The following is a 13396-nucleotide window of genomic DNA, read 5'->3' as shown; positions in this document are numbered from 1 at the left end:
ACTTCTCATGTCATCAAGTCATGCTGCACGCCACAAGCTGTTTATCACTATTCTCTGTTCTCAGGCATCCAAAGTATATCAGTTCCATCAGCGCTCCAAGGGAGATAAGACGGAAACCTGTCTCTCAGGCAGTCCTCTCAAGAGCCGAAACACCACACGTGTGCTTTACTCTTCTCCTCCTCTCCCCACGCCAGGGAGAGGTCACCCGCTGCGACAGTCTACCATGGCACTGAGCTGGACTGGTGTGGGGGCAGGCCGGGTGGGGGTAAAATTAACTTGTTCTTACCCATTTCAATTTGTTGTGCTTGGTTTTGTGCTTGCCTGGAGTATTCCAGCTTCTTGGCTGGATTTTTGAATTCTTACAAAGGTATTTTGGTCCACATACCATCGTTAAGTTGGTGTTTCTATGGGAGAACAAAGTCTGAGACTGGGCTTTGCACTCTTCTCCGTATTTCTTTAGACTGCTGGCTCAGAAGTGAAGTGACTTCATATTTATTATGACTCTGCATGTTTGCCACTTTACAATGAAAGACATTTTGAAGCCACATGGAATATAAGTAATCACATCTGGTTTGGGAAAAGCCACATTCGGTTTCATACATTTTTTTCCCCTTTTCTTTCTTTGTCTTTGCAAAGTCTGGCTTTTTGGAATGGAGAGAAAGTTGAGTCTGGTAATAGGGATATATGTTGACCTTTATATTTACATTTCCTCTTTCTAGAGTACATGATACATTGAAAGATTTGAAACTAGAATATAAAAATAAAGACTTAAACTTCTCATATATAAAATTCTCCAAGAAAAATAGTATGTTTATAATCACAATATCCTTTTTGTTGGACTATAATATCTATTTTTAAATTAAATCATTATAGACTCTCATTGAAAGTTTAGGTGATGGCAGTTATAGTCACACTAATTACAATGTCAAATATGACAAATTTCCTGTATGTTCAGACTCAGAATATAAATTAGAAATGCACTGTCAGGCTTGGTGCCTGTAGCTCAAGTGGTTAAGGCGCCAGCCACATACACCAGAGCTGGTGGGTTTGAATCCAGCCCTGGCCTGCCAAACCACAATGACAGCTACAACCAAAACATAACTGGGTGTTGTGGCAAGTGCCTGTGGTCCGGCTACTTGGGAGGCTGAGGCAAGAGAATTGCTTAAGCCTAGGAGTTGGAGGTTGCTGTGAGCTGTGATGCGACAGCACTCTGCCCAGGGCGACAGCTTGAGGCTCTGTCTCAAAGAAAAAGAAAAAAAGAAAAGAAAAGAAATGCACCGTCATAGCTATAAATGGATAGAGACTCTAGAATCAGAGTGCCTGGATTTGGGTTTGGGTTCCACCAGTCATCAACTGGGTGATCAAGTTCGAGATATTTAGCCATTTTTAATCTTGTTTTTTCTTTTTGCCTCATTTTCCTCCCCTATAAAGTGGATATGATAATGGGCAGCGCCTGTGGCTCAGTGAGTAGGGCGCTGGCCCCATATGCCGAGGGTGGCGGGTTCAAACCCAGCCCCGTCCAAACTGCAACCAAAAAAAAATAGCCGGGCATTGTGGCGGGCGCCTGTAGTCCCAGCTGCTCGGGAGGCTGAGGCAGGAGAATCGCAGGAGCCCAAGAGCTGGAGGTTGCTGCGAGTCCTGTGACGTCATGGCACTCTACTGAGGGCGGTAAAATGAGACTGTCTCTACAAAAGAAAAAAAAAAAGTGGATATGATAATAATACCATATACCTCATAGGTTGTGAGAATTGGATGAGATTATTTGTAGATAGACAAAAGATATTTAGACCTGTGCCTGGAATATAGTTATGTACTCATTCATTGTTCGCTATTATTATTTAGAAAAGAACAATTGTGATTATATTCCTTTTTTTTAAAGCTAGTAGCTATTAGGGATCATGTTATATTTTTAAAAGATGAAATGACTTTTTGTTTTTCTTTCCTTTTTTGAGACAAGAGTCTCACTGTTGTCCCGGCTAGAGTGCCATGTTATTATCATAACTCATTGCAACCTCAGACTCTTGGGCTCTGAAGCCTCCAGAGTAGCTGGGATTGTAAGCACCCACCACAACACCTGGCTAGGTTTTCTATTTTTAGTAGAGATGAGGTATTGGTCTTGCTTAGGCTGGTCTCGAACTCCTGAGCTCAAGCAATCTACCCACCTCCTCCCAGAGTGCTAAGATTACAGGTATGAGCCACTGCACACAGCCTCTGAAGTGGACTTTCTACTTCATTTACAGAGTTGAAACTGTGGGACAGCCAGACCGAAGAGACAGCCTAGGAGTGTGTGCAGAAAAACAGAATGGATATGAGTCTCTGCAGAGGGATCAAGCTGTGTGCATTAGTACAAATGGTAAGAGATAAATAGCTGCCATTTTCCTTGAAATATATGAATTACTGCAATAAGACATGAATCTGTCCCAGTGTCACACATTTGTAGTAGGAGAAGAGAAAGCTTAAGTCTAATTAGATCTAAAGCTAATGATATAATTTATTTTGCTACCATGTGCCAGCATTGTTCTACAATAGATCATTCGATCTGTTGTCTGGTACTCTTTGGTCCTGTACACCTCTATAATCACACTTTATTAAGTCACTGCCAAGACATGTTAATATTTTGTGATGTGGAGGTCCAGCATTAGATAGAACAATATTCTTGTTTATTCCAGATGAACCAATCTTGTGATTTCACAGGATGTCATGTTATAATGGTGTCAAGTTTTTTTTAATACTCTCAATAAGGGAAACCCATAGTCTCTATTAGAAAAGAGTAGAACCTGCAATCTGAACTCTAAAATGTTATTAACAGTTTTCTACTACCATGGGGATGAGAATTAATTAACATATTTAAGTGCACTATTTCCTGTTGGCATTCCAAAATGTTATTTTAAATCTGAATTTGGAAATTAGCTGTATTACCGGTAACAGAAGCTATTTCAATTATCTTAGCTATTGCTCACATGTAAATAACTTTAACATTTTAGGTGCCGTTTTTGTAAATGGAAAAGAAATGACTAATCAGTTGCCTGCAGTTACTTCTGGATCCACTGTAACATTTGATGTTGAAGCTGTGACTCTAGGAACCACCAATAATAATGAAGGTGGAAACTTCAAGCTTCGAGTAACTATTAGCTCGAATAACAGAGAAGTGGTTTTTGATTGGTTACTTGATCAGTCATGTGGTTCTCTTTACTTTGGATGCTCATTTTTCTATCCTGGATGGAAAGTGTTAGTGTTTTAGATTTTTGGATACGTAGCTTTGGCTTTCAGGGTTGAATGTACCTGTCCTCAGTCCAGTTCAGTTGTAACTGATAAAAAATAGTTTGTTTCATCTCACAGGCCATTGGAAATGGAAGGTGTTTACTGGATCCTTTTTGTGATATTTTAGCAATAAGCAACTGAAATGTTGTGGACAAAGCCATAATTCAGTCAATTTTGCTTTTAGTGTATCTTTAATTGAAATATCATATCACAATAAAAATCAAACAGGCTTTAAAAGTGTAAGAAGATATAGAAAGTCCTATACTCGTCCACTGTAGTGTTTGTTGTTTTTGGTTTTGTAGAGACAAGGTCTCACTACTGCCCAGTCTGGTCTTGAACTCATAGGCTCATGCAGTCCTCCTGCCTCAGCCTCCCAAAGTGCTAGGATTATAAGTGTGAACCTGTGTACCCAGCCTGTACTTCTTAAAATTTATTTTTTGAACAAAAACTTGATGTAAGATTTTTTTATTAAATTGTCAGCAGGATCCAAGGCCACGTAAACCTTTAGAATCTAAAGACAGCAGGGGCTTGGCGCCTATAGTTCAGTGGCTAGGACGCCAACCATATACTCTGGAGCTGGCAGGTTCGAAATCCATCCGGGTCAGCTAAGCAACAATGACAACTGCAACCAAAAAATAGCCAGGCATTGTAGCAGGCACCTGTAGTCCCAGCTACTTGGGAGGCTGAGGCAAGAGAATTGCTTAAGCCCAAGAGTTTAAGGTTGCTGTGAGCTGTGACGCCACAGCACTCTACCCAGGGCGACAGCTTGAGACTCCGTCTCCAAAAGAAAGAAAGAATAAAACAGCAGGAATTGACCAAATAGAAGTGAGAGTTCTGCAATATACATTTACTCATGTGCTTCCCACATGAATATGTTAACTGTGTTCTGCCTATTCAGGTATTGTAAGCAGTGTTGACTTTTAGCCTATGTCCAATAACCTTTTCTTTTTTCTTTTCCTTTTTTTTTTTTTTTTGGAGACAAAGTCTGATTCTGTTATCTAGGTGGAGTGCAGTGGCCTGATCATAGCTTATTGCAGTCTCAAACTCCTGAGTTTAAGCCAAACTCCTGTGTTGGCCTCCCAAGTAACTAGGACTGTAAGCACATGCCACCACACTTGGCTAATTTGTCTTCTTATTTATAGATATGGGGTCTCGCTCTGTTGCTCAGATTAGTCTTAAATTCCTAGGCTCAAGAAATCCTCCCACTGTGGCCTCCCAAGGTGGTGGGATTACAGGTGTGAGCTACTGTACTTGGCCCATATTCAAAATTTGTTAAGTACAAGAAGTATTATAAATTTTGCATTTTTAAAAACACCCGAGTAAATGTCTACATGTATATATACATATACATAGATATTAACATATATATGTGTGTATATATATATATATATTTTTTTTTTTTTTTTTTGAGACAGTATTTTGCTATCACCTTGAGTAGAGTGCAGTGGTGTCATCATAGCTCACAGCAACCTAAAACTCATGGGCTCAAGTGATCCTCCTCCAGCTTCCCAAGTAGCTGGGACTACAGGCACACACCACCATGCCTGGCATATTTTTTGGTAGAGATGGGGTCTTGCTCTTTGTCAGATTATACTGGAACTCCTGGCCCAAACCAATTCTCCCACCTCCGTCTCCCACAGTGTGAGGATTTTAGGTCTGCACTACCACACCAGGCTAATTTTTAAAATTTTTATAGAGATAGGATTTCACTATATTGCTCTGGCTGGTCTTGAAATCCTGACCTCAAGGTATCCTTCCACCTTGGCCTCCCAAAGTGCTAAGATTAATTAGTATGAGCCACTGCACCCTGCCCATGAATAGGCAAATGTTATTTTTTGTTCTTTCCTTGCAGTTTGATTCAAGAGAGGCTAGAGGATTTTACAGGGTAAAACTACGTATGGAAGTAGTATGCACAGCAGTGTTAGCCATTTCACATGTATGAAATATGCACGTTTACCTTCCTAGCCTCAGTCATCTGTGTGTTAGTATTTGTAGGGTGTGAGCTACGGACTAGTTTAATGTCAGTTTGATTAAGTGGTCTTTTAGTGGACAAAAAATATATAGGGTAAATATTTAACCTATTTTTTTAAAACTTAAATTTGTATAAAATATTTATTTGAAGGACTTAATATGTAAAAATAATGATCTTAACTTGCAATACCAGCCTATTTTTTTAATGTGAATTTCTTTCTTTCTTTTCTTTTCTTTTTTTTTTTTACTGGTAGTAGAAAAAGAAAATCAAGTGTGATATTTTTGTAAGATAACTTATTTGGGAACACATGTTCCCTGTTAGACAATCATGACCTTTTCTTCTTGTCTTTGTATATATAAATAAGTAGGCTTTTACTTGTTTAGTGATTGTTAAGAAGGTTTTCTAGAATGTAGATGCCTTGTCCAGCCAGAATCAAAATAAAAAACGAAAAGTTCAGTGTATGTATTTTCTTCCATGAGATTTGGCGCCAGGCATTTGAATCGCATGTTCCTGTAATGTGTGGAAGATTACTTGTACTTTCTTATATTCTGTGTGTCTGAAACCAAGCACAGTGCCTAACATATAAATTGTGCACAATAAATATTTATTTGATGAATTGTTTTCTCCAGAATATCTTCATCTCATTCCTTTCATTTATCAAATATTTGTTGAACATATTTATTCCTTTTTTTTTTTTTTGGAAGAGATGGGGTCTCACTCTTGCTGAGGCTGGTCTCAAACTCCTGAGCTCAAGCAACCCAACCCACCTGCCTCACCCTGCCAGAGTGCTAGGATTGTGTTAGCCACTGCATCCAACCATATTTCTTATCCTCTTTAGGAAAATAGCATCTTAGAATCTTCCTTTTCACAGAAATGATGTTAAACCAGCTGGGCGCGGTGGCTCATGTCTGTAATCCTAGAACTTTGGGAGGCCTATGTAGGTGGATTGCCTGAGCTTACAGGTTTTGACCAGTTCGAGTCTGAGGGAGACCTCATCTCTAAAAATAGCTGTTGTGGCGGGCACCTGTAGTCCCAGCTGGTGGGGAGGCTGAGGCAAGAGAATCACTTGAGCCCAAGAGTTTGAGGTTGCTGTGAGCTATGATGCGACAGCACTCTATGGTGACAGATAAGATTCTTTCTCCAAAAAAGGAAAAGAAATTATGTAAACCTAGCTTAATTCTAGACAGGAGTGGGTTGTAATATTTTGAACTCTGAAGCTAACTTAAATATTGATATTTTTTCCCCTTAAACTGTGAACTGAAGTTTTTTGGGGTTTTGGGTTTTTTTTTTTTTTTTGAGACAGAGTCACAGCTATTGCCCTGGGTAGAGTGCCATGGCTTCATAACTCACAACAACCTCCAACTCTTGGGTTCAAGCGATCTTCCTGGCTCAGTTTTTCTATTTTTAGTAGAGACAGGGTCTTGCTTTTGCTCAGGCTGGTCTTGAACTCATGAGCTCAAGCTATCCACCTGTCTCGGCCTCCCAGAGTGCTAGGATTACAGGCATGAGCCACCTCGCCTGGCCAGAACTGAAGATTTTTTTTTTGTAGAGACAGAGTCTCATTGTACCACCCTCGGTAGAGTGCCGTGGCGTCACACGGCTCACAGCAACCTCCAGCTCTTGGGCTTACGTGATTCTCTTGCCTCAGCCTCCCGAGCAGCTGGGACTACAGGAAGATTTTTTTTTTAAAGTACTGGCAGATCAGAGGCACAGAACTGAAGATTTTTAAAAGAAAACTAACTCGGGCGGCACCTGTGGCTCAGTGAGTAGGGCTCCGGCCCCATATGCCGAGGGTGGCAGGTTCAAACCCAGCCCTGGCCAAACTGCAACAAAAAAATAGCCGGGCGTTGTGGCAGGCGTCTGTAGTCCCAGCTGCTTGGGAGGCTGAGGCAGGAGAATCACCTAAGTCCAAGAGTTAGAGGTTGCTGTGAGCCGTGTGACGCCACGGCACTCTACCCGAGGGCTGTACAATGAGACTCTGTCTCTTAAAAAAAAAAAAAAAGAAAACTAACTCATTCTGTTCAATAGGTAAAAGAACCTTGTACTCTAAGTCCATGTGCTTAGAGGGAAGATAGAGTTTGGGTGATGATATGATATTAAAAATTGACATTTATTATTGTATACTTAAATTCAGAATATTCTGATAATCCACTGCATAGATGAGAGATAAGACTGGAAAGAGATGAAGTTGAATCAGGGAGTTTTTTTTCATTTACTCTGTCAATGGGGGGAACATTAATGATGTCTAGTTTAATGCAATGTCTGGTATAATTAATAAAACCTCACGTATTAATTTCTGATTTTCTTTTTTATTTTACCTATTTGCAAACTAACATATTTCTAATTTTCTAGGAGGAACATATTATCAGATTCCCCTAGCAAACAGAAAATATAAACAGTGTTCTACAAACGGTATTTGACAGTGAACTTGCTTGGTTTCATTTAATTCAACACAAATTTACTAAGTTTCTATTAAATTCTCAGCTCTGTGCTAGGCACTTATTTGTTTTACTTAGTTTTGAGAAAGGCAACCCTCTTCTGACTTCCCTTTCCAACTATTTTAGATTTAATTTTTACATTTATGAGATAGAAAAGGCATAGTGAAAAGCCTCCTTCCCGTCCTTCTTTACTGCAACTGTCTTCCTCAAAAGCCGTTATTTCTGTGTATTCTTTTTTTTTTTTGAGACAGAGCCTCAAGCTGTCACCCTAGGTAGAGTGCTGTGGCATCACAGCTCACAGCACTCTCTCCTGTGCTCAAGCTATTCTCCTGCCTCTGCCTTCCAAGTAGCTGGGATTACAGGCGCCTGCCACATGCCTGGCTTTTTGGTTGCAGCCGTCACTGTTGTTTGGCAGGCCTGGGCTGGATTCAAACCCACCAGCTCAGATGTATGTGGCTGGTGCCTTAGCTGCTTGAGCCACAAGCGATGAGCCTATTTCTGCATATTGTTTTAGACATACTCTGCAACCCATTTTCCACATTGTTTTAATAAAAATAGTGCATTGAAACTATTCTGTAACTCTTAACTTCTATCTTGCTATTTGTTCCACATCGACATTCACAAAAACCAGGCAAGGCGCTGGCTCAAGCATATAATCCTAGCACTGTGGGAGGCCAAAGGAGGTGAATTGTCTCACCCTCCTGCGTAGCTGCAACTACAGGCACACACCACAACACCTGGCCAATATTCTTCCTGCTTTGGCCTCCCTGTGTGCTAGGATTACAGGAGTAAGCCACTGTACCCAGCCAGGACTAATCTTTAAGAAAATTTATTTTGGGCTCTATGCCTGTAGCAGTGGTTACAGCACCAGTCACATACAGCGAGGTTGGTGGGTTCAAACTCAGCCCGGGCCAGCTAAAACAACAATGGCAACTGCAACAAAAAATAGCTGGGTGTTGTGGCGGGCGCCTGTAGCACTGGCTACTTGGGAGGCTGAGGCAAGAGAATCGCTTAAGTTATGTTTTTTTTCGCTTATGTTATTTTTTCAGATTCTTACCTTTTTATATTATACTCATTACTTTGCAACTTGCCTTTTTTTTTTGGAGACAGAGTCGATGTCGCCAAACCTGCCAGTCTCAGTGCATGTGGCCAGCGCCCTACCCACTAAGCTAAGGGCGTCACCTTTTTTTTTTAATATGGAGTCTTACTTTGTTGAGCAGGCTAGAATGCCATGGTGTCAGCCCAGCTCATGGCAACCTAATATTGCTGTGTTCAAATGATCCTCTGTCTTCAGCCTCCAGAGGAGCTGGGACTACAGGTGCCCACAACACTCACCTGAATTTTTTTTTTTTAAGTAGAGACAAGAGTCTTATCAAGAGTCTTAAAACTCCTGAGCTCAAGGAATCCTCCTGCCTCAGCTTCTCAAAGTGCTAGGATTACAGGAGTGAGCTGCCATGTCCGAACCAACATTTAAATATAATACCATACTTTTTTTGCAATTGATGGAAGCAGATTTCACATTATTTTTTTCCTAATTTCCTTATATCTCTGATGCATCATTTAGCTTGGAGTGAGTACTTTTTCTGGATTCTTACTATGCTAAGCCAAAATTTTAATGCATGCATTAACACTGCATAATAACAAAAAACAAAACAGAACACAGCTTTTATATTATTGAACTTTATGTACAAAATCATTTGATTTCAAATAAACATTTAATGTAAAAACAAATGTTCTTTTAAACTGAATTTTTTTTACATCTATTGTACCATTCAAATGCTTTATCATCTTACATGATTTCTTCAAAATCTGTTATCAAGGGTACATATAGAAAAGCATTTTTTTTTATAAATAGAAACAAAGGGGTTTTTTCAGCTTTTATAAGATGACATAAAAAGTTTACTCAACAAGTAATTTCATTACTATTTGGGGGAGGGAATCACCAACTTTTTGTGCAAACAATGCTAGCCTTCTTTTAAGCATTAAGAGCATAACTGCTTAAGAAATGACATAAGCAATAATTCTACACCTACATCTCCCCTAAAATAATCTATTTTTTTTTTTTTACATATGTGCACAGCTTTAGCAAATTAAAGCCCGAGAGAAATGCTCGAGATCTATCGCAAAAATCAGAGTTTCTCAGAACTCATCATTTGGCGAGCTTACCAATCAAAAAATCTGTAATGAAAGCTGCAGTTTCCCTCTTTCCTATTTTTTTTAAACACAAAAATCAATGACTAAGAACTTAATACTGGATGACAAATCACATCCACACTATTAGTTAAATAGCCTCACAGTTAAACACATCTTAAAGACCAATCAAATCAGTATTTACATTTTATAAATTTCTGAAAACACCATTAGAAAGCTTATACATCCCTTCATTAAACAAAATAGGGAACTGCATCTGATGGTGGTGGAATGAAATTTAAAAATTAAAAATACCTGTATTTACAGCAGCATTGATCCTTTATAAATAAAGAATATGAAAATGCAATATCTTTAAGGATAATAAAAAATTGAGGTGATATTACTCAACCACAGTGCTTGGAGCTGGAATAAAACCCTATTGGTGCTTGTTAATGTGCCAGTAGTGAAACCACTTTCTGTTGGAGAAAATCCAACTGCAAATATGTGCATAAAACACATATAACACAGGGCAAAATTGCTCAAAGTGATTCAAGTCAGCTTATATGTATTGGATATTCTAATCATGAAATACATTACAAAGATATCCTTGTAAAGAAAAAAAAAGGTATAACATTTTCTGGTTCATATTTATAGAACACTTCCCCACTTGAAAGTGGCATCTTACAATCGCAAACTCATTCTTCCCTTGGTTTACAATCCTAATTTAAAGATGTGAACAGTTGATTTCCCATGGATTATCTAATTAAAAAAGAAAAACCAAGAAAGTTCAAGTTTAAAAAATATATACTGGGTGAGCAATGCACTAAAATTATCCACATGAAAACAAATGGTCAGTAACCTTATAAACCAACATGGCATTTCACTGTCAATAATGTGAAAAATTGACATTTTTTCAAATAGGCATAAGATGAAGAAGTGCTATTTTTAAATTGTAAAATGAATTTATGTCATGTAACGTAATTTTCATTCCAAATTGATAAATGATTTCAAAAACAAGGATGGAAATTTGATTGCAAGGAGTGATATAATTTCACAAAAATCCTTCAATTTCTAAAAAAGGGAATTTCATTCTAATTTTCCCTCCCCAAGAAAATTTCTTACAATTACAAAGTAAAAACAGCCAGTGACAAATGCAAAAAACATTATAATTTAAACATGTGAAATAATTTCTAGATTATCAATTCAATATATTTCATAAGACAATTCTTGAAGTTAAAAATACTTTAAGTATTGCTTTCATGCTCAAACTTAAGAGAAGGTTTTAATGACATCAATAAAACTGATACATATTACGCTGCATAACAAAATGAAGTAGAACCTTGGTACAAATATCCTTGTTGAAATCATTTACTTCATCTAACTAAACAGTGCCTGTTTGGAAATTATGATTAAAAACAAAAACATAATTCTTCTTAGAGGTTGAATTCCCTAGAATGCAATTTCAATGTCCATAATATGGGGTTAGGTCTTTTCAGAGTTTTTGTTTCTTGCTCTGTTTTGAAACCCCTGAGATACTATCTGTTTCCAAAGCCTTCTCTTTTGAGTTAATTTCACTAAATCCATTTGCTGTCCCATTTTGTTCTTCAGTTATTTCTTCATTTGCAGGGGAAGCAGATTCCCCTTTTTCTAATTTTTGCTGCATTTCACGGAGCTTGGTAACAGCTTTATCTATTGACATTATGCTTATGAGATTAAAGTCATGCATGCTGACTAGATGAAGCATGAAGTTTCGACATAAATTCTTCTTTATTATTTTCTGTCCATAATTTTCTACAAACAGCATACAGGCATGATTCATTTGATTGTCAGCAATAAACCTATTTAATAAAAACAAAATATCAATCGTGATACAAAGCATTTTTGTCAAATAAAAGTGATCACCACTATAGAATATTAAGACTATATCCAAATCCAGCAAATGATTTAACAAGTAGTAAAACCATAGTGAAACTAAAATTCAATAACCCCGATGAGCTTAGTAGCATTTTAGAAATGTTTAAAAGACTTACTCTAACCAAAGCTTAAAGAGGTACCATTAGAATAGATGTCATTTCTGTTTTTCCTAACAAAATTACATACAAGAGCCTTAAATGTGTAAAGTATTTTCTTTTACCAACACCATTTCCATGAACTCTGTACACATTAAAATTTCCCTCACTTGATCTTGACACACTTTCCCATTAAAGAAGCAGTGCTGGGTGGCGCCTGTGGCTCAGTGGACAGGGCGCCCACCCCATATACCGAGGGTGACAGGTTCAAACCCGGCCCCAAACTGCAACAAACAAATAGCCAGACGTTGTGGTGGGCGCCTGTAGTCCCAGCTACTCAGGAGGCTGAGGCAGGGGAATCGCCTGAGCCCAAGAGTTGGAGGTTGCTGTGAGGCGTGTGACGCCACGGCACTCTACCAAGGGCCATAAAGTGAGACTCTGTCTCTTAAAAAAAAGAAAAACAGCAGTGCTTCTCTGCATATTTAGTTCAAAAATGAAGGTGTAACAAGCAATGATAAATGTGGCTATACTGAAGGTGAGTGGGGTATATATGTGTGTGTGTGTGTGTGTATATATATATATATATAAAATTAAACAAAATTTGGGGCAGCGCCTGTGGCTCAGTGGGTAGGGTGCCGGCCCCATATACTGATGGTGACGGGTTAAAACCCGGCCCGGGCCAACTAAAACAGCAGTGGCAACTGCAACTAAAACAGCTGTGCGTTGTGGTGGGCACCTGTAGTCCCAGGTACTTGGGAGGCTGAGGCAAGAGAGTCACCTTAGCCCAAGAGCTGGAGGTTGCTATGAGCTGTAAGGCCACAGCACTCTACTGAGGGTGACCACAAAAATAAATAAGTAAATAAATAAGTTTGAAGAGAACCAAATAGAGTAACTACTCAGTGATGTGCTGAAACCGAGAGTTGAACATGGTGTCTGTAAGGTGCAGACTTTAGTTTACCCAACTATCTGCCACTTTATTATGCCAATACACAATGAACCCCAATAGTTGCTACACTGATTCAGATCAATGAATTGAACGAAAACTGAATGAAGTAATCTGATTAAAATTCTATCTTTAAATTGGCTTAAGACAAAAGTAAAAAACAGATTTTACTCAACTCTGTACATACATTACTCTTAACTCAGTTTTAATGACTAGAACAGTAGCCGAACTTTATCTGTAAAAGGCCAGAGAGTAAACTTTAGACTTTTCAAGCCATATGTGATCAGTTTTTGCCTTTGTATTTTAAGGGCAGTACAGAAATAGGCTAGTAGGCCATGCACCCAGACTACAACTTATGTACCAATGCTCTTCATTTTTCTAAAGAGTTAAAAAAAAAAAAAAAGTGCTCTACCCTCCCATTCATTTCACTTATCTATAAATGAAAAAGATCTTAAAAAGGCTTGACACCTTTAGCTCAGTGGCTAGGGCACCAGCCACATACACCAGAGCTGGTGGGTTTGAACCCAGCCTGGTCCTGCATAACAATGACAATTACAACAACAAAAAAAAATAGTCGGTTACTGTGGTGGGCACCTATAGTCCCAGCTACTTGGGAGGCTGAGGCAAGAGAATCACTTGAACC

General features: G+C 38.7%; 2 protein-coding genes and 1 long non-coding RNA gene across 6 annotated transcripts in view; 1 reads left to right on the top strand and 2 right to left on the bottom strand.

The window, feature by feature from the left end:
• Positions 1 to 5878, top strand: part of CRLF3 (cytokine receptor like factor 3) — a 46987-nt gene extending 41109 nt beyond the window's left edge. The window contains exons 7-8 of one of the 2 annotated variants that reach the window (XM_053571043.1): positions 2241 to 2353; positions 2985 to 5878. In XM_053571043.1, the coding sequence (XP_053427018.1) occupies positions 2241 to 2353; positions 2985 to 3241 (370 nt within the window). In that variant the 3' untranslated portion in view covers positions 3242 to 5878. The remainder of the gene's footprint in view (positions 1 to 2240; positions 2354 to 2984) is intronic. The other variant, XM_053571044.1, reaches the window with a different exon arrangement.
• LOC128571288 (uncharacterized) lies at positions 5445 to 7614 on the bottom strand. Its single transcript, XR_008375729.1, has 2 exons — positions 6901 to 7614; positions 5445 to 6761 (listed from the first exon to the last, which is right to left on the bottom strand). It is a non-coding gene; the product is annotated as an uncharacterized LOC128571288 (long non-coding RNA).
• A 1721-nt stretch (positions 7615 to 9335) lies between these two features.
• Positions 9336 to 13396, bottom strand: part of SUZ12 (SUZ12 polycomb repressive complex 2 subunit) — a 52389-nt gene continuing 48328 nt past the window's right edge. For all 3 annotated transcript variants that reach the window (XM_053571039.1, XM_053571040.1, XM_053571041.1), the window contains one exon: positions 9336 to 11639. In XM_053571039.1, the coding sequence (XP_053427014.1) occupies positions 11294 to 11639 (346 nt within the window). In that variant the 3' untranslated portion in view covers positions 9336 to 11293. The remainder of the gene's footprint in view (positions 11640 to 13396) is intronic.

Source organism: Nycticebus coucang, chromosome 18 (genome assembly GCF_027406575.1).
Source record: "Nycticebus coucang isolate mNycCou1 chromosome 18, mNycCou1.pri, whole genome shotgun sequence".
NCBI classification, from domain to species: Eukaryota; Metazoa; Chordata; class Mammalia; order Primates; family Lorisidae; genus Nycticebus; species Nycticebus coucang.
The sequence above is the reverse complement of the archived record's forward strand: the minus strand, read 5'-3'. Positions and strand labels throughout refer to the sequence as shown.